The 26,473-nt window shown below is 37.7% G+C and overlaps 1 protein-coding gene across 6 annotated transcripts in view; it reads left to right on the top strand.

The window, feature by feature from the left end:
• The first annotated feature begins 1,534 nt into the window (after window positions 1–1,534).
• Window positions 1,535–26,473, top strand: part of STXBP5 (syntaxin binding protein 5) — a 170,726-nt gene continuing 145,787 nt past the window's right edge. For all 6 annotated transcript variants that reach the window (XM_081795781.1, XM_060616860.3, XM_060616861.3 and 3 more), the window contains exons 1-2: window positions 1,535–1,812; window positions 3,140–3,237. In XM_081795781.1, coding sequence (XP_081651907.1) covers window positions 1,660–1,812; window positions 3,140–3,237 — 251 coding nt within the window. In that variant the 5' untranslated portion in view covers window positions 1,535–1,659. The remainder of the gene's footprint in view (window positions 1,813–3,139; window positions 3,238–26,473) is intronic.

The raw sequence follows: 26,473 nt of genomic DNA on the forward strand, positions 1-26,473 counted from the left end.
TGAGATTGTGCCAGTGAAGAAGCGGAGAAGTCTGAGCAAACACTTCATTCTCCCCTCACCTCGCAAGAGTGTAGAAGCTACTGGGGATTACTTAGTGGACAATCAGAATTACAAGGCGGATTGTAGGTTCCGAAAATGAGTGGCGGTGCGGTGTTTACTTCCATCTTTGCTCCCGCCTCCATCCCCACCCACCCTAGCGTGCGGACTGAATCCAGGGGTGGTGTGTCACTGGCCCGGGCAGACACCCAGCCTTGGAACGGCTCCCCTCTGGCAGCCTATTCCATTCCAGCAGCTACCTGCCATGGCCACGCTTTAATCTGACCCACAGTACCAGATTCAGGAAATAATTAATATCTCCGCCCCCGGTTTATCTTCTTTCCTTTGCTAGTACCTAAGTCTGTCATCCTTTCACCACAGACATAATCGTTGTCTCGAAGCTTTTGCAAAACTCAAATCCAAATCAACCCAAAACAAAACCCATCCGTAGAGCAATATTGCAGCCAGCAGCCAGGAGCGTGTACCTCATTAAAGGGTGAGAGCATAAACCCCCGAATTTAAAATAAAGGCTTCCTGCTGCTCGTTAGTCGTCCACGTTTTTACTATCTCAGCTGCAGGAGAAGCAGCTGCATACTCTGGCCGGGCGATTGGGGTGGGAAAAATTTAACCATGGTCTGGGATTTTCGCAGAAGGTAATTTAAGCCCCAGCTCCACTCCCGTGGAGGGGGCGTGGGGGGGGGGGGGTTGGTGGTAGCGAGCGGGAGGGGGGAATGCGGTGCGCGTGCGCATGCTCAGCAGCCCCGCTCCGCGGAGGCCCAGCTGCCGCCACCACCGCGGCCGGCGCTGTAACCGCGGCTGCCGCTGCTGCTCTGGGCGGGCGTTGGTGTCGTGTGCCGAGGTGCCCTGTCAGGCGAGAGGGAGCGGCGGGGCGAGAGCCTGGGCGGCGGCGGCGACGGCGCCTGAGGAAGGCAGCGGGGGCTCTGAAGGAGCGAGGGCGGGCTGGTCCAGCGGCGGAGGAGCGGAGCGGAGAGCGCGGGGACCCACCCCGGGCGCCCTGCGTGCGATGCTGGGCGGGCAGCGGCGCTGAGAGGCGGGGAGGCCGAGCGGCGGCCGCCGCCGGAGGGCCGGCGACCCCCGGGAGGAGGAGCAGAGGAGGAAGCGCAGGAGCGGGAGGAAGCGCCGAGGGACTGCGGGGCCGGGGCGGGCGAGGAGCGGCGGGGCCGCGGGCCATGGACGCGGCGGCGGCGGCGGCGGGGGCGAGCCGGGGCGGCGGCGCGGCGCAGAGTCAGCCCGCGGCCAGGTGAGGCTGGGCAGCGCGGGCTCCGGGCGCCGCCGCCACTGCTGTGCCGCCGGGCCGCGGAGCGAGGCGGCGGCGGCGGCGGCTGAAGCGGCGCCACAGCAGCCGCGGCGAGCGGCGGCGGCCTCGGAAGAAGAGGGGTCGCCGCCCGGGGTTCTGGTGGCCGCTGCTCTCTCGTCGTCGCCGTATTTCCTGTTTGGATTATCTTGCGCTTCTCCCCAGCCGCCTCCTTCCCCTCGCGCCCCCGCTCTGCCCCACTCCTCCGTGTCCTCGGTCGACGCTGCCCTCGGCCCGGGCTCGTTTCCCGCGCCGGGGGACGCCTCTTGCCTCCCCTTGCCGGGCTGCGGGGGAGCCCCGCCGAGACCATGAGGAAATTCAACATCAGGAAGGTGCTGGACGGCCTGACCGCCGGCTCGTCCTCGGCCTCGCAGCAGCAGCAGCAACAGCAGCACCCGGCTGGGAACCGGGAGCCCGAGATCCAGGAAACGCTCCAGTCCGAGCACTTTCAGCTCTGCAAGGTGAGCGGAGCGCGCAGCCCCGCGAAAATTGGGGGGTCGTTTTCCGGGGGGCACCTCGGGCTTTTCCCGGGAATGCCAGGGAATAGAACGCCAGTATTAATTATACCTCGGATGGAGGGCTCGCTCCTGCCCAAGGAAGCATTGGCTTAGTGGGTTATTTTGGAGATTGACATCATCTTACTCCTTTTGGTTTTTCGTTTTGGGGTTCCCCCCCCTCCTTTTCACATGCAGCAGTCATTTCAAGGTTGCTTCTAACGTATTTCACCGACCTTTAATTTGTGTTGTCAATAACCTTACAGCCTTTACATTCACGCATTTTAATGTAATTCACCAACTTCGAAGTTTCCTTTGGAAACAGTTTCGAATGAATATTGTTCATCAAAAAACCAGACCTGTTCAATTGGATATTTGCTTATCACCTTTCCCTTAAAATGTGGCCAGAAGCTTAAAATACGAAATCACAGGGTCCTTTCAGCATTCTGTTTGATTAAAAAGTTGGTACTGAGATTTTTGCCTATTAATGGCACAATTGCCATAGCGGTCTGTAATTGGGAAAGAATGATGCAGCGAATTAGTTCACTGGCTGCTCAGTGAGATATACAAACTTGTCTCGATGTTAATACCTGCCTTATAAATACCATGCTTTCATATGTCAGTTTCTTAAAAATGGCTGCATACACATTTTTGCCCCAATGCCCTGAAATTCGGGGTTTAACAGCAAAATTCAGAAATAATATGTTGCACTTTATTTTCATTCTGTTACAATTGCAAAATTTGGGGATAGAGGTTTGATAATCGTTTTCCTGAATCCTTGAGGAAAGTAACTGTATGACAGCTTTTCTTTAGCAGTACTTGCATTTGGGATCCAAATAAAGTAACGATGAAGTTATCACACTTGAAATAAAACACGAACTGCATTTTTACGTTAATTTACAGATCTCTTTTACTACCGCAAACTTTGGTATTTTGGTCTGAGACTTGATAGTATAGAGTGTTAAGACTTCCGTAGAATCCCAGTATTATGGAAGGGCAGAAATGAAAGTGTCACATTGGGAGGTATTTGTGTATGTGTGTGTGGTGTGATCTACACACACACGTACACACACTCACTTCTTTTGGTTTCAGGTTCTGTGTGCATAAGTTTTGTTGATGTACGTTTTGTACTGTTTTTTTTTTTTTTTTTTTTTTTTTTTTAAGGCAGTAAGTGCATGTGTATGTGTTCTGCATCAGTTATAATTGGCTCTAGATTCTAATGCCTCTACTGACTTTTCTGTTTTTAATTCTGCTTGCTGCCTTGGTTGCTGTGATGTCATTTGCCCATCCCTAGACTGTTCGCCATGGATTTCCCTATCAACCTTCAGCCCTGGCCTTTGATCCTGTACAGAAGATCCTGGCCGTCGGAACTCAGACTGGTGCTTTAAGGCTGTATCCTTTCATTGAAAGTTTTTTTCCACATTTGCTGTATCTCCCCAGTCCTTCTGTGCTGCTGAGTAGTTGCTTTTTCCGTTTAAATTCCAAAAAATGGTATGATCAAGTATATAATATTTGTGAAATCATGTGGTGTTCGCTTTTCTCTTAATTATACATCTATTCAGGCTATATGTTGCCGGGGTGTTTCTCATCTCTCTGTTTATGGTAGCTAACTACGTATCCACATAGAGTTCTAAAGTTTTGCTATAGTAACTACTGTCTTTGCAAGGAGCTAGAAGTTTCTAAGGGGAAATCTCTTTGCTTATACTAGGGGTATATTGAATGCAATATGGTTTGGAATGAGATTTAAAGACAATAACATAGGACGCACCTTAACTGCTTTGGTAGATAGTGAATTTATGACCTATTGTGCTAATGAATTAGAGGTTGAATTTCATTTGGTTGTTTGACTTGCCCTTTGGAAAAAGAAATTAGAAAATAAATCGTGTAAATTAATTTGATGTAAACAGTTAAGAAGGGTTGATATTTCTAGAAGTTTTAGATCATTTTGTTAGTATAATGCAAATGGATAAGTGTATTCTCTTGATGTTTTCCCTTTCGTAGTCATATTTGTTATGTACACGTACTCTGAACTATTAATATAAGGAGAATTATTTTTCCTGACTATGCATGAACTATAATAGTCTTGTCATAGCATAGCATAGTTTTTCCGAATACCTACTCATTCTTCAGAATCATTTTTGTTTTTAATTCTGAACAGTGGAAAATACCTCTCACTTTTATACTATTTAACTCGAAATAGAATTGTTTTTATCATGAAATTTAACCATATTTAACTAAAATACACTTATTTTTAAACATTAAAATTTTTAAAAGCAAATGCTTTATTCATCTTTAGGATATCTGCTTATACATATTAAAGTAATGTGTTGGTAGTAAGAAAAAAAATCGTAAGGTGATCACAAAAGAATTACTATTGTCAAAAAAATAAATAAATAAAAAAGGAGGGAGCTTTACCTTTCACGTTGTATCTGGCTCCTGAGAAGAGCGGAGGAAACTTGCTAAGTTAGTTAAACGTGTGCTTTGCATTTTCCTTATAATCTTTTAAAATCTTTATTTCAAAGCAGTACTGTATATAGTATCAGGATATGCTTCAAGCTTCATTTGTGATTAGTGTGTTATCTTTCAAAAAACTTAAAAAGTTTTCGGATGGGCCATTAATATGTACTATTGAGTGAAATCTACTTTCATAGTAAATACCAGTCGTGCACACATTCCTGTTGAAATGGTAAAATCTGACCAGGCTAGATCTGAATCTGAATTTCCAAGAGTATGTCTCAAGGGCTCTTGCCCAAATGTCTAGATGGATGAGACTAGAATTATTTTTGGCTACAAATGTTTAGATGTTTTTATTCCTAAACCCAGTGATCATTACCTTCTAGTTTAGGGTTCCTGTTTTAGTCTTGTGAAGATGGGACTAAAATTTAATTTTGTCAGTATGGGTTCAAACTATTCAGCAAAATTCCATGTAGTGACAAGAATAGTGTATTGTTGGATCTAGATGGACTGTTTGGAACTAAAAGCAGACATTTTTTGTTCCCAACATAAGAATATCATCACTGGATTAAAAGAAAAAAAAATAAAGTTAAATCAGTTATTTTTAGATTTTGCTTTTCTTTTAAATGGATTCAGCTTTTACTGTTTTCTCAATGTAGTCTCAACTTTTTTTTTCTTTTAACAGCCAATCTGCCCCTTGTACTTTTAATGAGGACCACCGGCAAGTCCAATTTTATAAAACCAAGTATTTTTCTTTAGGCAAGACTGTTACCTTTAATGCATTTGAGTAATGAACAAGTTGACACAAAGGAGTTAAAATATAGGCCTAATTCTAATTGCCAAATAAAAGCAAAGATTGGGTGTCCCAAATCCTCACTTGTATGTGACTTGCTAATACATTCTAATAGCTGAACACTATATGAAGGTGAACACGTAATTATAAGTTTACAGCTATAATTTTTTTTTTTTTAATTTTAGAATCTTCTTACTGTATTTAGAATGAAGTCAGGAAGTCTTTTTACCAAACATGTTTTTACTTTTTAATGAGATGCATAATGAATATTCCAGAGTAATAGATTGGTTTGCCTTCTTTCATTTGACTGTGGAGGAGAAAGTAGGAAATGTTTTCCGAAGTAGGATTGAGCTATTAGAATTTGTAATATATATACATATATATATATGTACATATATATGTATATGTACATATATGTACATATATATATGTACATATACATATATATATATACATATACATATATATGTACATATATATATATATATGTTTATTTTTGAGAGAGAGACAGTGTGTGAGTAGGAGAGGGGAAGAGAGAGAGGGAGACATAGAATCTGAAGCACACTCCAGGCTCTGAGCTGTCAGCACAGAGCCTGATGCAGGGCTTGAACCCACAAACCGAACGAACTGTGAGATCATGACCTGAGCCGAAGTTGGAAGCTCAGCTGACTGAGTCACCCAGGCGCCCCAGTGCACATGTAATTCGACTAATAGAATGTCTTCTTAAATGTTGGACTATATGAAATTAATCTACTTTGAGGTTTTAAAAAAACTAGATGAGAAAGTTACATCTGATATCTAATGCTTACAGACAAGAAATAGGGAAAATCTGAATTTTTAAATTTCTAACCAGAAATGAGGCAAGATGAATTTAATGTATTTCCTGCATTAGTCTATAGCAAGTGAATGACATTATAAACATGCTTTATGTTTGAACTTCGTGGCTTCTAGAAAGAATGTGAGGTTGGCATATACTTACTGATGGGAAGCAGGAAAGCATAATTTTATATAATACATCATATATAGCAGTGACATGATTTAATTATTTTAATTCTCTTTTTGCCATGTAGAAGTAGGTATGATTTGGTTCTTATGATTAATCTAGGGATGAAAACTATTGGGATAAAATAATCTAATTATTTTCATATCAACATCTAGAAAGGGAAAAAAGGTTTGCATTTCTAGTAATGCTGCTGTTGTCCTTATCTAGATTCCTGGTTTACTAGTATAATTTTGAATTACTATAACCATGGGCTACTCTGATCTTTGTAAGGTATTTTTTTCGAAATGAAGTCATTTTATGTGTGACTCTTTCAAGGACTAAGCAGAAAACTGACATCTCAAGTTTATTGAATTTTTTAATAAAAATGTATGAGTTTTCATTATAATTATCAAAATTATTTAAAAATCTCATTTATTGTTTTCTTGACTTGTGGAAGATACAGTAAAATAAGCAATCTCTGATAAGGCATGGATTGTCTTTTAAACTACAGTGTAATTTTGCTGAATGCCAACTTACAAGGTGATTTTTGTACCTTGGAGTTCACTTAACCAACATTTATTAAGCGTTAACATTAGATTATAAACTGTGGCCTGAATTCTGGTTCTTTTCTTTCTGTTAAAGAATTAGGTGTCTTTTAATTTTTTATTCTTTTAAAATGAACATGCTGTATTAGATGATTTCCTTGAGAAATAATTCTGTAATTCCAAGTGGCAATGTATTGTTTTACGGGAGTATTCAAAAGAAATGAAAAATGTGGTTCTTCATATAGTTTCCAGTCCTAACTAAAAGACTAGAACTTGTTAAACCATTGAATTTAGAGAATTTAGAAGTCTACTGACATTCTGTAAAGTCAGATTATAGGCAAAGTCATTGCACTTGATGATATTGCTACACATTAGTAGATAAGGATTCAGAGTAGCAGGGAAGGACTAGGAAAATTATTCTAGGCAAGCAATATGGGCAAAAGTAGAGAAAAGCAAATTATGATAGTTAAGAGGAGTACCAAAGAGAGGTTGGAATAGTGATGATCCTAATTGAGTTGGAGACAGAAATAGGAGCCAGTTGGTGGAAAACCATGAATGTTCACCTGAGTTATCTGGTTGTTATTTGGTTAGGATTCATTATAGTTACGTATTCTTGGTCAGTATCTCTCAGTAGTGGTAGCATTTTGGGCTGGATAATTCTGTGGGTTTATCCAGCACGTAGCAGGCTACTTTATATCCCTGGCTTCCACCTAGTAAATGGTAGGGTGCCCCTGCTGTTAGTATATGGCAGCCTTAACTTGTACAGTTCTGTGTGCTCCACTGAACTATGCCCAAGTTGTTCAGTTAAATAGGATAATAATCCTACTTGGGTCATGCAGTTAGCATCACAATTAAATGCAGTAATGTCTATGTATAGCTTTTAAGACCATGCAGAGACTGTTTTGGTGAATATTCAGTATACGATATTGTGAGAGTTTTTCTGTAGTTTCAGTTTTCAGGTCCTTCTTTAGTTTATTTCAGCAAATACTTGTTGAAAGGCAACTAGTGCCAGACACTCTTTAGGAAGGCCTTGTTTTCATTTATTTTTGTTGCTAGTACAGTCCTAAAAAAATCTTGTAAGAGTACTGTTTGGTTTTTTTTTCTTTAAGGGTCATGGAACTGGCTCTTCTTAATCATAAGGCTGCAAAATTGCTATTGAGATGTGAAAGTTTCTTGCACATAGTAGGCATTAAATGATCATTTAGTGACTTTGCACTTGTAAGATAGTATTAGAATGTTTGACTTGCTGCTTATGTTGTAAAACATAATTACAGTCCTGAAAAATTTAGAAATGATTTTTGTTCAGAGTAGTTAAAAGGGAAACAGTGTAGCTAGAATTAAGCCCCATTTTTATCTCCTCTTCTCCCCTGCCATCCTTTTTGTCTATGGAAGAATTCTAGTCATTTGGAATTCTAGCTCCAGAGGAGAAACAAGGACTTTGAAATACTTTTACTTCTCAACTTAGTTCTTTATTAAAGAGGACTTTGTATAAAAGGAAGAACGAGTACTGTGTCAGCAGTAGGTTGTGATTCTCAGCATGAACTACTGCAGCAGGAGGAATAGGCACTTTTACTTTAGAAACAACTAGAAATGGTGCCTGCTTGGAAGCAGTTACTTTGCAATGAATTTCTTTCCGAGAGAAACAAGGTGTGATAGACTCTGAATGGAACTGAAAAGGGATAAGTTAATTAGTAGGGAGTCAAGTCTGCTTAGGAAGCCTTTCTGCCTTAAGTTAGATAGGTTTTTATTCCATATTCTTTGTTTTCCATTTGTTTTTTCGTATTTTTTACTTTTAAAATTATAACCTGACGTTGCCATCCCAGAGGAAAAGGGTAAAGGAATTTTGGAAGGATGGCTTTATTGTTAGAAGTGTTCTAGTCTTCAGACTAATTTTGGTTAAGCCAGCTGAAATGGGTTTCAGTCTCCTTTCCTGTAAAATGGGGAAATTGGGGGTGTGATATCTGGAGTCCTTCCATCTCTAGGATCTTAGAGTTTCATTTTCTGTAGAGGATTGGGAATGTTCTGAACCATTTCTGTCTAATGGGCTGCTTCGAGGACGTGTAACAGAGGATGAAGTATTGGACTCCATCCCATTGTGGGCCCCTTTACTTTGTGTCCGTTGATTACATTCAAAATCCAAGTCAGTAGATGCACAAATGTAAACCTTTGTTTACAAAATGGAGTGGGAAGGAACCTATGAAAAACATGCACTTTTTTTGTTGAAAACTCACGTTGAATACTTAAGATACTAGGTTGTTGCATTTTTATTCTATAACAGATAAGGTCTCGTTATGACATAAACTGGGGCGCTTAAAAAAAATTAACAGTGTACTTTCCTTTCTTGGGTGTAAATAGTAAGGATAAAAAATTAAAATGAAATTACATAAAACTACTACTGGGTTTTGTTAACCTTAAAAGTAAAACTGTAAGTTTTTTAATAGGAACAGATGGGTTTATTAGAGAATAAAAGAGAATTGCAATCCAGGACAAACAAGCTGCTAAAAACGGTAGGCAAGGGGTGCCTGGGTGGCTCAGTCGGTTGAGTGTTTGACTCCAATGATGTCAAGAATTCACGGTTCATGAGTTCGAGCCATGAGCCTGTCAGCATGAAACATGCTTCAGGTCTTCTGTCCTCTTCTCTCTCTGCCCCTCCCCCACTTTCTCTCTCTCTCTCTCTCTCTCTCTCTCTCTCTCTCTCTCTCTCAAAAAAAAAAAAAAAAAATATATATATATATATATATATATATACACACACACACACACACACATATATAAAACGATAGGCAAGTGCAGGTAAACAAAGGACAGACACCCTTTTTTTAAGCAGAAAAGGACGTTGGGAAGGCAGTTAGGATCTACCAGTCCATTGGAGTAAACCAGGAATTCAAATTGTGGGACTTCTCATTGGTGGAGCTGTTGCCTGGGGCGGGGGGATGAGAAAAGTTGTCACCTCCAGCTGGAGTAGTGGAATAGAGGGGACTGCAAGGTCAAGTCCATCTCTTCCTGTTAGGTCTGCAGTTGATGAGTGGTAGGATATGAGCTCCCCCTGCCAAAACCTCCCAAATCCATTTTAGTGAGGGTTCCCATTACTAATTTTCACAGTTCCTTATCACGTGATTTTATTAATTTTTATATAAGAGATTGAATATAGAGACTTTTGAATTGTTGGTATGTAATTTGGGTGTTAAATTTGGTAATCATATGGTTACTTGGGGTAGTAGTAACTAGTGATATACATGTAAATAATTGGACGATGGGGTAGTTTTGCTAAAAGGTAAGCTTTGGTTGTTTGTCTTTGGTTTTAACTTCATGCATTGAAAGTGACACATTATTTACAAGAAGAAAATTAATAACGAGTGTCAGTATTGTTTTGTTTTATAATGTTTAAATGAGAATTTTTCTTCAGTGATTTGGCATATTATGATCATAAGAAGGTATACTCAGTATTTGAGGATTACAGATTAATGAAATGTTTTTGGTTTGAGCTACACAAATCTGTCTAGAATATAAGAGAATAATATAGAAAAAGGGTATTTTATTATATCACTACCTTATTTGTGTTCAAATATTATGTATTTAAATATACTACTATATTTGAATAGTATAGATTTTAAGATAGATTTTAAACATAATACAGTACTACAGAATTTCTTAGGAAGTAAAACAAGGTGATTTTTGCCTTGATTTATGTGCAATAAACTAAGAGTTCATGAAAGACTACCAGAAGGTACTCGATAGACCTCTCTTCCCTTAGTCACGTATGACATAAATCATTCCAAGAAATAGCACCTTCTGATTTACTCAGAATTCTTCGTAGGTAGAAAGATGCTTATGTTTGTAATTTAATTAACTTATGCTTTAATTTGAACCACAGTATATCTAATTTTTATCTGCAACAGAAGAAAGATAAGTTGGTTATCTTCCCCATATTGTATAATTTTTAACAGTTTTGGTGAATTTAAATGCCTGGTAGTTACCCACTTTTCAATTTAGTAATCCCAGTCGTTTTAATCTTTCACTCTTGTGTTTCATTTTAAAGAAATTTTGGACGTGAGTTATGTTTACTGCATAACTTTTTTTTTTTTTTTCCTTTTTTGGCTGTGGAGGTAAGTAGGGGAAAGAATTGTTGACACAGGTTACTTCTTACTACTCACTCTTTCACAAAGGGCCATGTGTTCAGCAATTCCTTAAGTCTAGAATATATTTTATCCTGTTAAAATAATTCTTATCTTTAAAGCTCAGTTCCTTTGTCTCTGTGATGTATATTTGATTTAATTTCATCCCCAGTTCCACCCATCTAGCCGTCTTCTTAATTTAATGTTTAAAATCTAAATTTCTACATTACCATTCTTTATATTTTAAATGGCTAAAATTAGACCTTGTGAAATTATAACATTGAGTGGTATTTTCTTTTAAAACAAACTGTCAGAAACATTATAGCATATGAAAATATGCGGTGGAGTCTAAAGCAATGCAAATCAGAATTAACCAGTATCCTCTGTTTTATCAAGAGTCCAGAAACTGGAAAGTAGTTGGTATACAATTCTAAAACAGAAGAAATACAGATTCTTTTTTTTTTTTTTTAAATGTTTGTTTATTTTTGAGAGAGAGAGAGAGAGAGAGAGAGACAGAGAGAGAGACAGAGCATATGTTGGGGAGGAGCAGAGAGGGAGACACAGAATCCAAAGCAGGCTCCAGTCTCTGAGCTGCCATCACAGAGCCCGACGCAGGGCTTGAACTCACGGAACTGCGAGATCATGATCTGAGCCGAAGTCGGACACCCAACCAACTGAGCCACCCAGACATCCCAGAAATACAGATTCTTTTTTTTTTTTTTTTTTTTTTTTTTTCAGAAATACAGATTCTTAAATGATCAACCTCATAGGTTGTCTACGAAAGATCATACTATGAGATGGGTGTGTTTGTATGCTCGCATGCCTTTAAAATAACGAGGATCTAAATCTAAATCTTTAGCTCAGGAGTCAGCAGACTTCCTGTAAAGGGCTAGATAGTAAGTATATTAGCTTTTTTACCAGTCTAGCACAAAAGCATCTACAGACACGGGGAGGAAGGAGTATAGATCTGTTTTAATAAAACTTTAGTTCTAAAAACGGGGGACTGGATTTCTCCCACAAGCTGAAGTTTGCCAATCCCTGTTTTAATTCATCAGGCTGCCTTGCTTTTAAATCATCAGTGGAGAGGAATGCTAAGGAAGGAACTACTACCGACATTTTTATAGTAAAGTTTCAAAAATTATACTTGCAGTATCAGTTTAAATTTAATCTTTTAGTCATAAATAGAAAATAGTTTAAGAAAAAGTAATTCTTAATGATATATAGTACTTCTGTATGCTAAGTTAAATTACTTTCACAAATATTTGATCCTGTGGCAGAAGCCTTTTGTGTGTGTGTGTGTGTGTGTGTGTGTGTGTGAATTATAATTAATATGATAATGAAGATGCTTAGTTGGGCATCTTTTGGGGGCAGTTCAGTCATCAATTCTATTGAAGTATTCAGCTTGTTTGAACCCTTACTACCTAATTTTAATTAAAAATGTTTGCATTTGTAGCTTTTTCTTATATTTTCATTAATATTATACAGAGATCTAGAAATATTTATATTTAGATTTTAAAAGATAAAAGTGAAAGTAAGCATTTTATTAAAATATTGCAATTTTGTGGATGTCTGCAAATTTTGAATAAAAAAAATTAGTAGAAGAAAACAACCTAAAAAATAACATATAGAAAAACCTCATAAAACCCCTAGAAGCAAATTCGGGTGCATGGTTACCTTCTTTAGAGTTAAATACATTGCATGTCCCTTGGGAAGAATGTGTGATACTTTAATTGAAAACTGAAATTAGATCCCACTTTTTGAAAATTTCTTATAGTTGCTCACTGGATCATTGTCAAGTAGCACTAAGTGTAGATATCATTTTATTCAGTAAATAAAGCTGATTTCTACTTGATTACATTTCTCCAACTGGTGTTAGTCCTTTTGGAGGTTGTCATATAAGACAAATAAATGAATTGATGACATGCTGAGCATATTTCCTTTTATTTTTCTGAGAGAGCACGCAGGAGGGGGAGGGTGGAGTGAGGGGGAGAGAGAGGGAAAGAGAGAAAGAGAATCTTAAGCATGCCCAGCGTGCAGCCCAATGCGGGCTTGATCCCACAACCCTGGGATCTTGACCTGAGCCAAATAGTCACATGCTCAACCCACTGAGCCACCCTGGTGTCCCATGAGTGTTGTTCTTTATTGGTGCTATGATTTAAAAATGAATGTTGATCAAGAGTAACTTACATTCCCTTACAGTGGAAAATACAGGGTTTTTAACTAAAAACTCGCTGATATTTTTGGTTTTATAATTCTTCATTTGAAAATTAAGGTTTGCTTAGCACATGGAATTTATAAAATATATAGTCTTAGAAATTATATGGTAATTACTCTTAAACGATGAGATTTTTTATTTTAAATTAGGGGTTTTTGTTGTTTTTTTTTTATATCCCTGGTTTGTTTTGTTTGTTTCCCTTTCAGTAAATGCTGTCTAGAATTTTTGAAGTTTTCCTGGTGAGGTTGTCTGTCGGAGAGTGATTAATCCTACCCTTTCTCGAAAGTACGTAATCTTTTCTTGTAATAGCGGTACCTCTGCTTTTTCACAGCAGTGCTCTGCCAAAGGTGACTATAAATCCAGTGGCACCAGCTATTGCAGTACTTTCTGCTAAATTGCTTTCCTTTTGTGTATTTTTTCTCTTTGTCTTTTGAAAAGGAGAAAAAGTGTTGGAGCAGATTTTTCCATCTATTCAGTCTTTGTACTATATTTTTCATAATGGGCTGTATTTTTCTTTAAAATTCACTTTGCCATACTTGAGAAAAGAACTTAGCCATTAAGCATCTGAGAATGGGTGTGCCGGGATGAAAGATGGTTTTTACTTGATATGTCAGAATACACATTCTTTTTTGTTTCTCTAACCCAGACCACTATTTATGACTGTATTTCTTGTAGACTGAACAAGTGGTTCGTTTAAGAGTGTATTTATATACCAAAAGCTATTCTACATAATTTCCTGTGAAAATAAATATGATTCATTTTGACCCCTTTGTAGACCATCCTGATTCCAAAGCAGGACATAATAAGAATGAATATTTTTCAACAACCTTAATTTGCTTACAAATAATAAAAAATTCTTACCAAAATAATGGTGGAAGAGGTAACTAGAGGTCTCTTTTGACCTGGTGAATACTCTAATTGTAAGTTAGTGTGGATGCTACAATTTGTTTTTTGTTTTTTTTTCTTTCAACGTTTTTTTTTATTTATTTGTGGGACAGAGAGAGACAGAGCATGAACGGGGGAGGGACAGAGAGAGAGGGAGACACAGAATCGGAAACAGGCTCCAGGCTCTGAGCCATCAGCCCAGAGCCTGACGCGGGGCTCGAACTCACGGACCGTGAGATTGTGACCTGGCTGAAGTCGGACGCTTAACCGACTGCGCCACCCAGGCGCCCCCTGTTTTTTGTTTTGATCTTCCTTTGATTCACATGAAAAGAAAGCAATTAACTGACATAATTTTTCAAATATTGTTGGGCATTTATTGCAAAATATTACAATTGTGTTGAATAAAGGAAGTTTTAAATGTTGATCTGTGTATCTTTCACAGTTAATTTTAGCATTTTATTAAATTTTTACTGCAGAAATAGTGCACATTACAGTTTTGCTTAAATAGCACATTAGCAGGATGTTAACATTGTGAGTGAGCAGTAAAATTAAGTATGTCCACCCTTATTATCATGAGAACGTGGCTAACTTCATTTATTAATGTATTGATTTTTAATAGGCTATTTTTTGAACAGTTTTGGGGTTTTGTTAATATATTAATTATTTAATAGACTTTTTTGAGCAGGGTTTGGGTTCAGCAGAAGGTAATAGAGATTTCCCACATATCCCTATCTGCACTCAGCGTAGCCTCCTTTATTATTCACATCCCCCACCAGAGTGGTACGTTTGTTACAATTGATGAGCCTACACAGACACATAATCATCCAAAGTCCACAGTTTACATTAGGGTTCATTCTTGCTGTTTGTTGTATATGCTATGGGTTTTGGCAAATGAATGACATGTATCCACCATTGAATATCGTACAGAGTAGTTTCATTGCCTAAAAATCTGTGCTCCGCCTATTCGTCTCTCTCTCTCCCCTAACTCCTGGAAACCAGTGATCTTTTTATTGTCTCCATAATTTTGCCTTTTCCAGAATGTCCCTATAGTTGGAATCATATAGTATGTATAGCCTTTTCAGATTGGCTTCTTTCACTTTTAACATCTAAGTTTCCTCTGTGTCTGTTCATGGCTGATAGTTCATTTCTTTAGCGCTGAGTAACACTCCATCGTTTGGATGTACTACAGTTTAGTTAGCTCTCGGCCTACTAAAGGGCGTATTGGCTCCTTCCAAGTTTGGTAGTTGTGAATAAAGCAGCTATAAATATCCTTATGCAGGTTTTGTGTGGCTATAAGCTTTCAGCTCCCTTGGGTAAATACCAACAAGCGTCATTACTAGATTGTACGTATGGTAAGAGTATGTTTGGTATTCTAAGAAACTACCAAACTGTCATCTAAAACAGCCATACCATTTTGTTCTCTGACCAGTAATGAACAGGCATTGTTACCAGCATTTGATGTTGTCATTCTAGATTTGGGCTGTTTTGATTATCCTTGTTTTAGTTTGCAGTTATTTCTATGGTGACATATGATGTGGAGCATCTTTTTATATACTTATTTGCTACCTGTATGTCTTTGTGTGAGGTATCTATTAAGGTCTTTGGCCCATTTTTCAATTGGGTTGTTCATTTTCTTATTGTTAAGTTTTAAGAGTTCTTTGTACATTTTGGATAACAGTCCTTTGTATATTTTGGATGTCTTTTGCAAATATTTTCTCCAAGTTTATGGCTTATGTTCTAATTGTCTTGACCTTGTATTTTACAGAGCACAAGTTTTGAAATTTAAAGACATCCAGCTTATCAATTATTTTTTCATGGATGGTGCCTGTGGCGTGGTACCTAAAGTGTCATCGTCATACCCAGGACCACCTAAGTTTTCTCATATGTGATCTTCTGGGAGTTTTATAGTTTTGCATTTTGGTCTGTGATCCATTTTGAGTTAATTTTTGTGAAGAGCGTAGGGTCTATATCTAGATTCATTTTTGGTGGTAAGGTGTGAAGGTCTTAGTCTTTTAGTGAGCCTCTGCTTCTGGATTGTGGACTTCACAAGTGAATCTCAGGTGACCCAGGTAAGTTAGGGTGGCTAGAGTGGGTTCGAGTTGGGTCTTTCCCTTCTACCTGGTCGGTTCAGTTCTTTTTCTTTTTCTTTTTAATTTAATTTTTTAAAATTTAAATTCAGGTTACTTAACACACAGTGTAGTATTGAGTTTCAGGAGTAGAATCCAGTGATTCATTACTTCCGCATAACAGCCAGTGCTCATCCCAAGTGCCCTCCTTAATACCCATCACCCAGTTAGCCATCCCCCGTCCACGTCCCCTCCAGCAACCCTCTGTTTGTTCTCTGTATTTATGAGTCTCTTATGGTTTGCTTCCCTCTCTGTTTTTATTTTATTTTTCCTTCCCTTCCCCTATGTTTATCTGTTGTGTTTCTTAAATTCCACCTGTGAGTGAAATCATATTTGTTTTTCTCTCACTGACTTATTTCACTTAGCGTTAATACCTTCTAGTTCCATCCACATTGTTGCAAATGTCAAGATTTCATTCTTTTTGATCGCAAGTGATATTCCTGTATACACACACACACACACTCACACACCACGTCTTCTTTATCCATTTGTCAGTCTATGGACATTTGGGCCCTTTCCTTAATTTGGCTATTGTTCATAGCGCTGTTCTGATAAACCCCTAGCAGTTTAGGCTTCTGGTTTGTATCTTCAGAGGGCAGATCTTGTGAAGAGCAGAGTGCTCCAGTGTATTTAAAAAATGGTTGCTTTTCCCCCACCCATTGCTGGAAGCAGGAGGGGATTTTTTTCTCAGATATTTGCTGTGGGAACTTGGTGGAGCATTTTGAGGTAAAACTCACGAAAGTATAAGGATTCCCCCCCACTTCCTTCATGACTGGGTGCCCAGGGATTTGTGACTTTCAGACTTTTCTACTTTAAGATCCCAGCATTTCATCGATTATAGTTTGGATTTTCCTACCCTGGCACTGTTTCCAGTGGAGGTGTCTTACCGGCTGGTTCGTTTTGGTGAGTTGTGATTCATGGTATCGGCCTGTCTTTGCAGTTTTGGGGGCAGCGTTTTGCCCTGTCACCTCACTTGTCCTAGGGATCTAAGAAGAGTTGTTGATTTTTAGTCTGTTCAGCTTTTCCCTTGTTGTTAGGATGGAATGGCAGATTTCAAATTTCTTACGTGTTGGACCGGAAACTGAAAGTCTGTATTAATTTTTATAGGTGAAAAAATACATGATCTTCTAAAGAGGGTTTAAATTTGATGTTTGTCAAGTAGGTGAAAGTAAAGAATAGGGGTACTTTACTGTAACAGTGTGAATAATTGTTATTTGACAAAGATTTTGTTTGTACTGCAAATACATTAATAGTTCTAAAAAATACAAAATGAAATGTTCTTCACTGTGTTAAACTGGTAAAGATATACTAAGTTCTTGCATTGACCACATTCCTATCAAGTTGATTAGAAGCTAGTTCAGATAAAAGCAAATTATTAGAAGTTTGGAAAATATACTTCTGATCAGATATTAAGGGGATTCATGACTATTCCACTTGAAGAAAGGAAGTCTGAGAAATTACTTATTGAATCATTCATATATAAATTTATTTTTATGGAAGATAATGCTTAATTCTATTTACGCTCATAGGGTTTTCCAGTTGTTTTTTTTTTTTTCAACCATGGCTATCTGTTAGAATATCTTGTGGAGCTGAAAAAGATAAAATATACAAACAATGCCCAGACATTTACTTGGATTTCTTCTGTAGATATTCTCATTGAGTGAATCTGGCGTGGGGCTTGACATCTATGCATGTTTATGTGAAATTTCTGTGGATGCTTATAATGTAGAGCCAGAATTGAGAAATACTGGCCAAATGTTCGACAGATAGGGTAGCGGTATTCTTAGTGAGGCAGATGGTAGATAAGAAACATGTCTGGGCAGTGTGTGTAAGCTGACACTTTGCTATACCATTGCCTTTGGAGACAGAGCTGTGAAGCTGGTAGGACATATTTATGAAGGTGGGAACGAACTGGAGTCGCAGGATTGAATTACAGTGTTTCCCCATCCTAGCCTCATGTCACTGGACATGGGGACTAGCAATAAGAAAAGTCCATGTAATCTTAATAGGAAGTTGAAAAAGTTTAGTCTTGCAGGTGATTATCACGCTGATCAGGTGGAGGAGGCAGGTGAGGCATTCACTGACGAGAAAACTAGCACACATAGGTTGCCTTATATATCACAGCTCATCTGACATATTTCCATTTTTTGACGAGGATACACGTATGATGTACTGCTTTTATCTGTTGACTTTCATTCATTCCTCATAACAGTGTGGAACAAAGAAATGAAATCTCTCAGCTGCTAAGTGATTGTTGTTTATTTTTACACTACCTGGTAGAGTTGGTCTGATGTTAAAGCTCCTTCTCTTCATTTTTAGAATGCTTTCATCAATATTCTTTGACTACATTATGGTGGTGTTTAGATTTTAACTTTGTTATAATCACATTATGGTTAAGTTTCTTCAAGACTTAAGCCATTACAAATAAAAATCATCCACTGAGCTTTTATTCAGAGTGTTAAGCCAGTTGAGAGTAGCAACACCTTGAAGGCTTGCTTACTAGAGGCGTGAATTACTCTGTTTGCTGAAAGTACACGAATGTGCTGAAAGAAATGGCAACAGAGGTTAGTGGAAATCGTCAGAGTTTGTGATGGATTAAAATATCCTCCTGGGTTTATTTTACTGTGGCAGGGATGAACAGTTTACACTTTAAAGACTGTTTTTGGTTTGTTAGCAGAATATGTGTTCAATGGAAGTTACTTTCACACAATAATGTATAATTAAATGTATAATACTGTAGGATAATTTATTAGTCACTTAAGGGTTCATAGAAAGTTTAATTATCTGTATTCTCATCTTTAAACTTTGCAGAATATAAATGTATTTTCAGAAACTGCACAGCATATCAGAGTTCTCCAGTTGTTTTCCGTCATTTTCTATGTTTTCCAGTCTTCCAGTCGTAGGTTGGAAAAGTGAATGTGTCACTCCTGTAGAGGTTGGAATAATGCCAGTACTTTCTTTCCTTTTTTTTTTTTTTTTTCCAAAGACAGGAATTGATGAACAGATTCTCTGAAAAGATATATAATCTTGAAAGATCTTAATAATTTACTAAGTATATACCAGTCTTGGTATTTTCACATTCTTCATAAAAAGTAGAGGTTGTCAAAATATGTGTATAATACACAGCAATAGTGAGAGCAGTGAAAACTTGCCTAGGAGCTGTCCTCTAAGAATTTAACCACGGGCTACGGTCCCATTGCCTGCTTCTTTGACTATTTTTTTATTCGGCTTCGCTGATAGCACAGTAGAAATCCCAGGAGGAAGACTAAAGTAAGAGAAATTTTTGTTGTGATGGTGATACCAGCCTCACAAATGATCGAAAGATAAAATGAATAAGCTGACCTTACAGATTCATGGAATTTTAAAAGCTTATAAAGGGTTTTCTTGTTGTTTCTCATCCATTAAATACTTTCTGTGTTTAAATCTTGAACGAAATAAAAATGTTTGAAAATTGAGTGCAGGACAGAAGGAAATGAGCTTAATTGCAAAAATGCTAAACTGTAGTGTGATTTTATTTTTCCTTTTTTTATGCTGCATTTCAGTTAGGTCGCTGAATAGTGAAATTCATTCATTGCTTCTGAAAGATATTTTTAAATCCTAGTTAAAGGGAAGACTGGATTCTTAAAACATTAAGAATATAATGTTTTAGGGGCGCCTGGGTGGCTCATTCGGTTAAGCGACCGACTTCGGCTCAGGTCACGATCTCACGGTTTGTGGGTTCGAGCCCCGCATTGGCCTCTGTGCTGACAGCTCGGAGCCTGGAGCCTGTGTTCTGTGTCTCGCTCTCTCTCTGCCACTCCCCTGCTCACGCTCTGTCTCTCTCTGTCTCAAAAATAAATAAAACATTAAAAAAGAATATAATGTTTTAACTTGTTCCATTAATAATTGCAGTCATTTCCTGCCTTAAATTCTGTCTTTTGTTTTTGCCTATTTGTATTATCATTTATCATTCATACAAGCTGATTGTTTTTTTGTATAACAGCTTTATGGAGTTATTTTTACATACCATATAATTCACTCTTTTAAAGTATATCGTTCAGGACTTCTCATTATATCCACGGAGTATGCAATCATTGGCATTTCTTAATTTCAGAACATTTTCTTTACGCCAGTAAGAAACCCCATACCTAGTATCAGTTGTCCTGCCTTACCCTCTTCACCCAGTCCTTTACAACCACTCACCTACTCTCTATTTCTATGGATTTATTCTGGACATATCATATAAATAGAATCATGTAATACGTAGTCTTTTATGATTGGCTTCTTTTACTTAGCATAATGTTTCTGAGGTTTATCCATATTGTGGCATGTATTAGTGGTTCCTTTCTTTTTATGGCTGAATATCTCATAGTATAAATACACTGCTTATTATTTAATAATCAGTTGATGGACATTTGGATTTTCCTCTTTTTTGACTCTTAGGAATAATGCTGTGAACATTTGTGTAGAAGTCTTGTGTGTATGCATGTTTTCATCTCTCGTTTATATTCCTGAAGGAGTGGAATTGCAGAGTCATATGGTAACTCTGTTTAACGTAGAGGAATTGCCAATTATTTTCCAAAGTTGGTTGCACCATCTAACAGTAGTCCTACCAATAGTAATCAAGGATTCTCCTTTCTCCACGTCCTCACAAACTCTTGTAGTTGTCTTTTATAATCATATTAGAGGAGGTGGAGCGGTATTTTATTGTGGCTTTGATTCACACTTCTCAAATGACTAATGATGTTGAGCATCTATTTATGTTTTGGCTCTTTGTGTATCTTCTTTTCAGAAATATCTATTCATATCCTTTCTCCATTTTTATTTTTTAAATGTTGGTTTATTTAGAGAGAGAGAGAGAGAGAGAGAGAGTGTTTGCAGGGGAGTGGCAGAAAGAGAGAGAGGGAAGATGAGAATCCCAAGCAGGGTATATGCACTGTCAGTGCAGAGCCTGACACAGGGCCTGACTCCACAAACTGTGAGGTCATGACCTGAGCTGAAACCAAGAGTTAGACGTTCAGCTGACTGGGGCACTCAGGAGCCCCTCCTTTTTTCCATTTTTAAATTTGATTTTTTTTTTTGTTATTCAATAGTAAAAGCCCTTTATATTCTGGATATTAAATCCTTAATCAGATACGTGATTTATAAATTCTCCTATTCTATGGATTTTTTTTTCATTGTCTTGACGATGTCTTTTGAAACACACAAAGTTTTTAATGTTGATGAAGTTCAGTTTATCTAGTTTTTCTTTTGTGGCTTATGATTTTGGTATTATATCAAAGAAACCGCAACCTTATCTGAGGTCACAAAGACGTATGTTTTCTTTTAGGTGTTTTATAATGTTAGCTCTTACATTTAGGTCTCCATTTTGAGCTAGTATTTTTTATATAGTGTGAGATAGGGGTCCAAATACATTTTTTTCATGTGAATATCCAGTTGTCCTAAGGCCATTTGTTGAAAAGAGTATTCTTTTTCTATTGAGTTGTCTTGACATCCTTGTCAAAGTCAATTGATCATAAATGTTTATTTCTCGGTTGTCTGTTTATTCTATTGATCTAGCCATACGGTAGCTAATTATACTAATACACTGTCTTGATTACTGTAATATTGTATTAAGTTTTGAAATTGGGGAAATGTGAGTATTCCAACTTTGTTCTTCTTTCTAAAGATTGTTTTGGCTGTTCTGGGTCCCTTTCCACATTAATTTTAATCTCATTTTAGGCTCAACTTGTCAATTTCTGCAACTAGCTAGGATTCTGACAGACTGTGTTAATTTTATGGATCAGTTTGATGAATATTATTCTGTTCCATGAATATAGGATGTTTTTTCACTTCGCTCTTGTTTCAACAATGTTTTGTAGCTTTCAGCGTACAAGTCTTGCATTTTGTTGAATAAATTTGTTCCTAAGTATTTTATTCTTTGAGATATTGTAAATGGAATTGTTTTCTTCATTTCACTTCTCAGATTGTTTATTGCCAATGTATAGAAGTACAATTGATTTTTGTATATTGATCTTGTGTTGTATAGTCTTGTGTTGTGCAATCACAACCTTTATTTGTTCAGTTGGGTTTTTTTTGTTGTTGTTGTTTGTTTGTTTTAGGGAATTCCTTAGAATTTTCCATATACAAGATCACGTCTTCTATGAGTAGAACAGTTTTAGTTTACTTCCTCCTTTTCCAGTCTGGACACTTTGTATTTCTTTTCCTTGCCTGTTTTCCCCAGCCAGAACATCCTGCATATGTTGAATGGAAATGGTGAGCACTAGTGGACATTGTCTTTTTCCTGAGCTTAACAGGAAAGTATACATTTTAATCTTTCAGCATTAAGTATGATGTGAGTTGTGGGTTTTTCATACATGCCCTTTGTCAGGCTGAGGAAGTTCCATTTTCCTTGAGTGTTTTATCATGAAAGGGGGATGGATTTAGTTAAAGGCTTCTTCTGTGTCCACTGAGATGATCATGCGATTTTTGTCCTTTATTCTACTAATGCAAGTCTTTGATTCTATGGGCTTTTGAAGGATAGGGTTGTTTACTCATTTTAATATCTTGCTTAATTTGGTAAGAACAGTTCCTCTCATGTAGTTTCAGTCTCTAAAATGTTTGTAGGCTGATCATTTTACACATGAAAACATTTGTAAGGAGGCAGTCTCAAAATTTTGACTATAATTAGAATAGAGAACTCAGCTTTTTGCTAATTCTGCTTGGCTATAGTGTTCTACTATTAAAATTAGTAGGTATTTGTTACCGTGAACTAACATGAGGAATGAGTCTGAAAAAAATTTTTTTTAGTGTTTATTATTTTGAGAGCAGGAGAAAGTACATGAGCTGGGGATAGGCACAGAGACAGGGAGAGAGAGAATCCCAAGCAATCTCCATGCTGTCAGTGCGGAGCCCCACGCTAGGGTTCAATCCCAGGACAGTGAGATCATGACTTGAGTGGAAATCAAGAGTCAGGTGCTTCAGGGACTGAGCCACCGAGGTTGTCCCTGGAAAACATTTTTTGATTGGTGTGTTGCTTTTGCCCAGTTGCCTTTATAATGTTTACTTGTTACTAAAAGTTGCATTTGGTCTAATTTTATAGTTTTAGACCAGTCTGACTTTATTTTGTACTCAGGTAAAAAATATTATAGATGTTTCTTCTGTTTTCATTCCCTGGTTTTAAAATGAGTGAAAGCAAGTCGGGAAGTGACATTTACATTCTAACCAATACAAGAGCACCTGGCTGTTGGGAGTCCCAGACAGACCAGGTCCGACCACTCTCTTCTGACAAAATCAAAGCAGAGAGACGAGCGGTGGTGAAACAGGAAAGGAATTTATTTCCATGAGGCTACCACAGGGAATACAGCAGGCTGGAGTCTCAGACTGTCTTCAGTGTGCTTAAAATACTTCAGGAAAATGTGGGACAAACCTCAGTGGGTACACGCAGGTGGGCAGTAAAGGTCAGGTTGATCATTGTCTCAGGGTCAATTCTGTGAGCTCTTGCTGGTGTTGGGGCAGTCCCTGTTGCTTGAGGGGTAGTTTTGGTTCCATCATGGGATGCTTTGACCAGTGGGTCCTTTGCTTGAGTTAGAAGATAAGCTGGAAAGAAGAACTTAACAGAAAGTACTGATTAAGGTCAAAATGGAGATAAAGTCCTCTTTTAATATGTGAAAATTGGCTCTTTTTTGGTGAATTAAGCCTTGGTGATTTATATATAAATATTTGTATGCATATATGTGTGTGTGGGTACTGCATTTAGATTGCCAGGGTTCAAACCCAGCTTCTTTATTAAGTAGCTGGATGGCCTTAAGTAACCTTGTTGTATCTCAGTTTCCTCTTTTGTAAACAACAGAGCCTATAGTAGAGGTACTCTTGTAAGCTAATACATATATAGTACTTGATACATATTAAGTGTTTAATAAATGTTAATTACTGTGATGATGTACTTAAAGGCTCCCTAATTCCTCCTTTCTTCCTCCTGTTCCAAAACACAAAACAAAAAAACCCATTTAGACAATTGAATGAATGTTTAGTTTGATTTTGAATTTGATTATATAATGTTATAGAAGGTTTAACTGGTTTTGGTCTTTTTTTCTGTTTATCTTTCCAATTACCTCTTTTTGATTATTCTTCAGTAATTGCTAGTTTTTTTTCATTATTTCTTTTCTCCCTGCTGCTTACTTAGAGGTTCATACCTAAATTCAAATACTTTGATTTCAACCTGTTTTAGTCTTGTCTTCTGCAGCTCTTATTCAGGAGTTATGATGGTGCTTGTTTGGACAAAACCCGTAAGTAGTTGTGCACGCAGTTTATGGCCTGTGTCATCGGCCATATAAATTAGTTGGTTTACTCCAGAGACAAAGATGACAGTAGGATTAGGTAGATACCCTAGCTCTTGATAGGCGAGCAGTAAAAACAAACAAAAAAACAAAACAACAACAAAAAGAGACTAAAGGTATCCATTATAGGAAGATCAGACCATTTTAAAAAGAGTACACTGGAGTTCAGAATTATAAGGTAAGCTATATTGACAGCAAGAAATACTCACTGTAGCCTTGCAGTTTGCCTTTGTCTTATAATTGATTGCTGCATATAGAAAGGAGCAGACACCATTATAATTATAGGTGTGACTATATTAGGAATCTAATATAGTCAAAGTTGTTTTTTTCTTACATTATGATATGTCAACTGTAGGGTATCTTGAATTCTTGTTAAAGTAGTGAATATACCAGTTAAATAATGATAATGGCTACGATTTGGGAAGTACACTCTCAGTGGTTTTAATTCTCATCATAGTTCTGCAAGCTAGGCTAGATAGGTATCTGCATCTTGTAGATAAGAAAGTGGAGCGTTGTAGTAATTCTCAGGTCACAGCAAGTACTGGTGGAGCCGGCACGTGAGCCGACTTGAAAGTAGGTGTCTTAATTCTCACTGTGCCTCAGATGTTCCTGTGGCACATCAACAACAACAAAACAAAAAAGGATACCTAATTAGGCTACTTCTCAGGCAATTTGGGTTTAGTAAATTTGCAGTGGAGCTGTGATTCTGACACACTGCCTGGATTGAGAACTACTTGCTTTGGAACTTACAGTCTTTCAAACTAATATTTTTTGATTATATGTAAGTAATTTCCATTCCTTAAAATTTTATTTTAAGCTTTTTGTTACAATGAAGTAATGACTTAGGATTTTTTCCCCAACACATGGGACTTTTATAGTATCAGGATCCTTCAGGGCTGGCTGCAGCATAGTACTACCTTATCCAAAGGAAAAAAGAAAGAAATCAGTAGTAACCTTGAGAAAAAGCACTTATCTGAGCCTCAGAATTATCATTTGTAAAATATGGATAATAACTACCTTTCAGAGTTACCGTGAAGATTAAGTACAGTTATGTATTTAAGATACAGAGCCTAAAACTTAGTAGATAGTAAGTGCTTCTTGTTTATTAAAGTATATTGATCATCTTAGCTGTGACTATATTAATATTAATGCCATAAAAAAGTGCAGTTTTTCTGGCCATACATAGAGTAAGAACAAACCTTTCTTGACCTCCATATAACCGACTTCCTGGACTTACAGGTACTTTCCAGTCTCTATGAATAAAATATTGATTGATGCTCACAGCATGCTAAAGTTTTCAAACCATTGGGCCCTAATTAGCAGAACTGTTTGCTTATATTTTACTTAACCAAGAATCGGTTCTGTGTATTCCCACATCTGTTTGTGCCTGTTATATTTGATGTTATAATCAAGTAATTAGTTCACTTTAAGAATATATAAACTGATGAAATGTGAATACAAAATGGAGGGTTTTTTTTTTTAAGTTTATTTATTTGAGAGAGAGAGAGAACATGAGCAGGGGAGGGGCAGAGAGAGAGAGAGAGAGAGAGAGAGAGAGAGAAAGAGTATCTGAAGCTGACTCCGTGCTGTCAGTGCAGAGCCTGGCATGGGGCTCAATCCCACAGACCGTGACATCATGACCTGAGCCAAAGTCAAGAGTCTGCTGTTTAACCAACTGAGTCACCCAGGCGCCCCAGAGGGTTGGACTTCATGAAGGTCAGTCACCTAAAATTTCTCTGATGCTGTATGTATAACAGTAAATGATCAGAAAAGAAATAGATTCTATGTGAATGCTACACTTAGAATGCATTGCCAGTATCTTTAAAGTTCCATTTAAAATATTAAACTACAAATCCTATACCGGGGTAGTTATAGCTATGTTTTATTTAAGAAAAACAATTCTGAACTCTAGTATTCAGTTAAAGAATACTTTAGGGGCGCCTGGGTGGCTCAGTCAGTTGAGTGTCTGACTTCAGCTCAGGTCATGATCTCGCGGTTTGTGAGTTCGAGCCCCGCGTCGGGCTCTGTGTTGACAGCTTAGAGCCTGGAGCCTGCTTCAGATTCTGTGTCTCCCTCTCTCTCTACCCCTCTCCTGCTCACGCCCTGTCTCTCAAAAACAAGGAAACATTAAACACTTAAAAAAATATATAGAAGTGTTTGGATAATATCACAAGATATGCAAAATTATATATGATTTCTGAAAAATATGATAGGTA

This window comes from Panthera onca, chromosome B2, assembly GCF_046562875.1.
Source record: "Panthera onca isolate mPanOnc1 chromosome B2, mPanOnc1 haplotype 2, whole genome shotgun sequence".
Lineage (NCBI taxonomy): Eukaryota > Metazoa > Chordata > Mammalia > Carnivora > Felidae > Panthera > Panthera onca.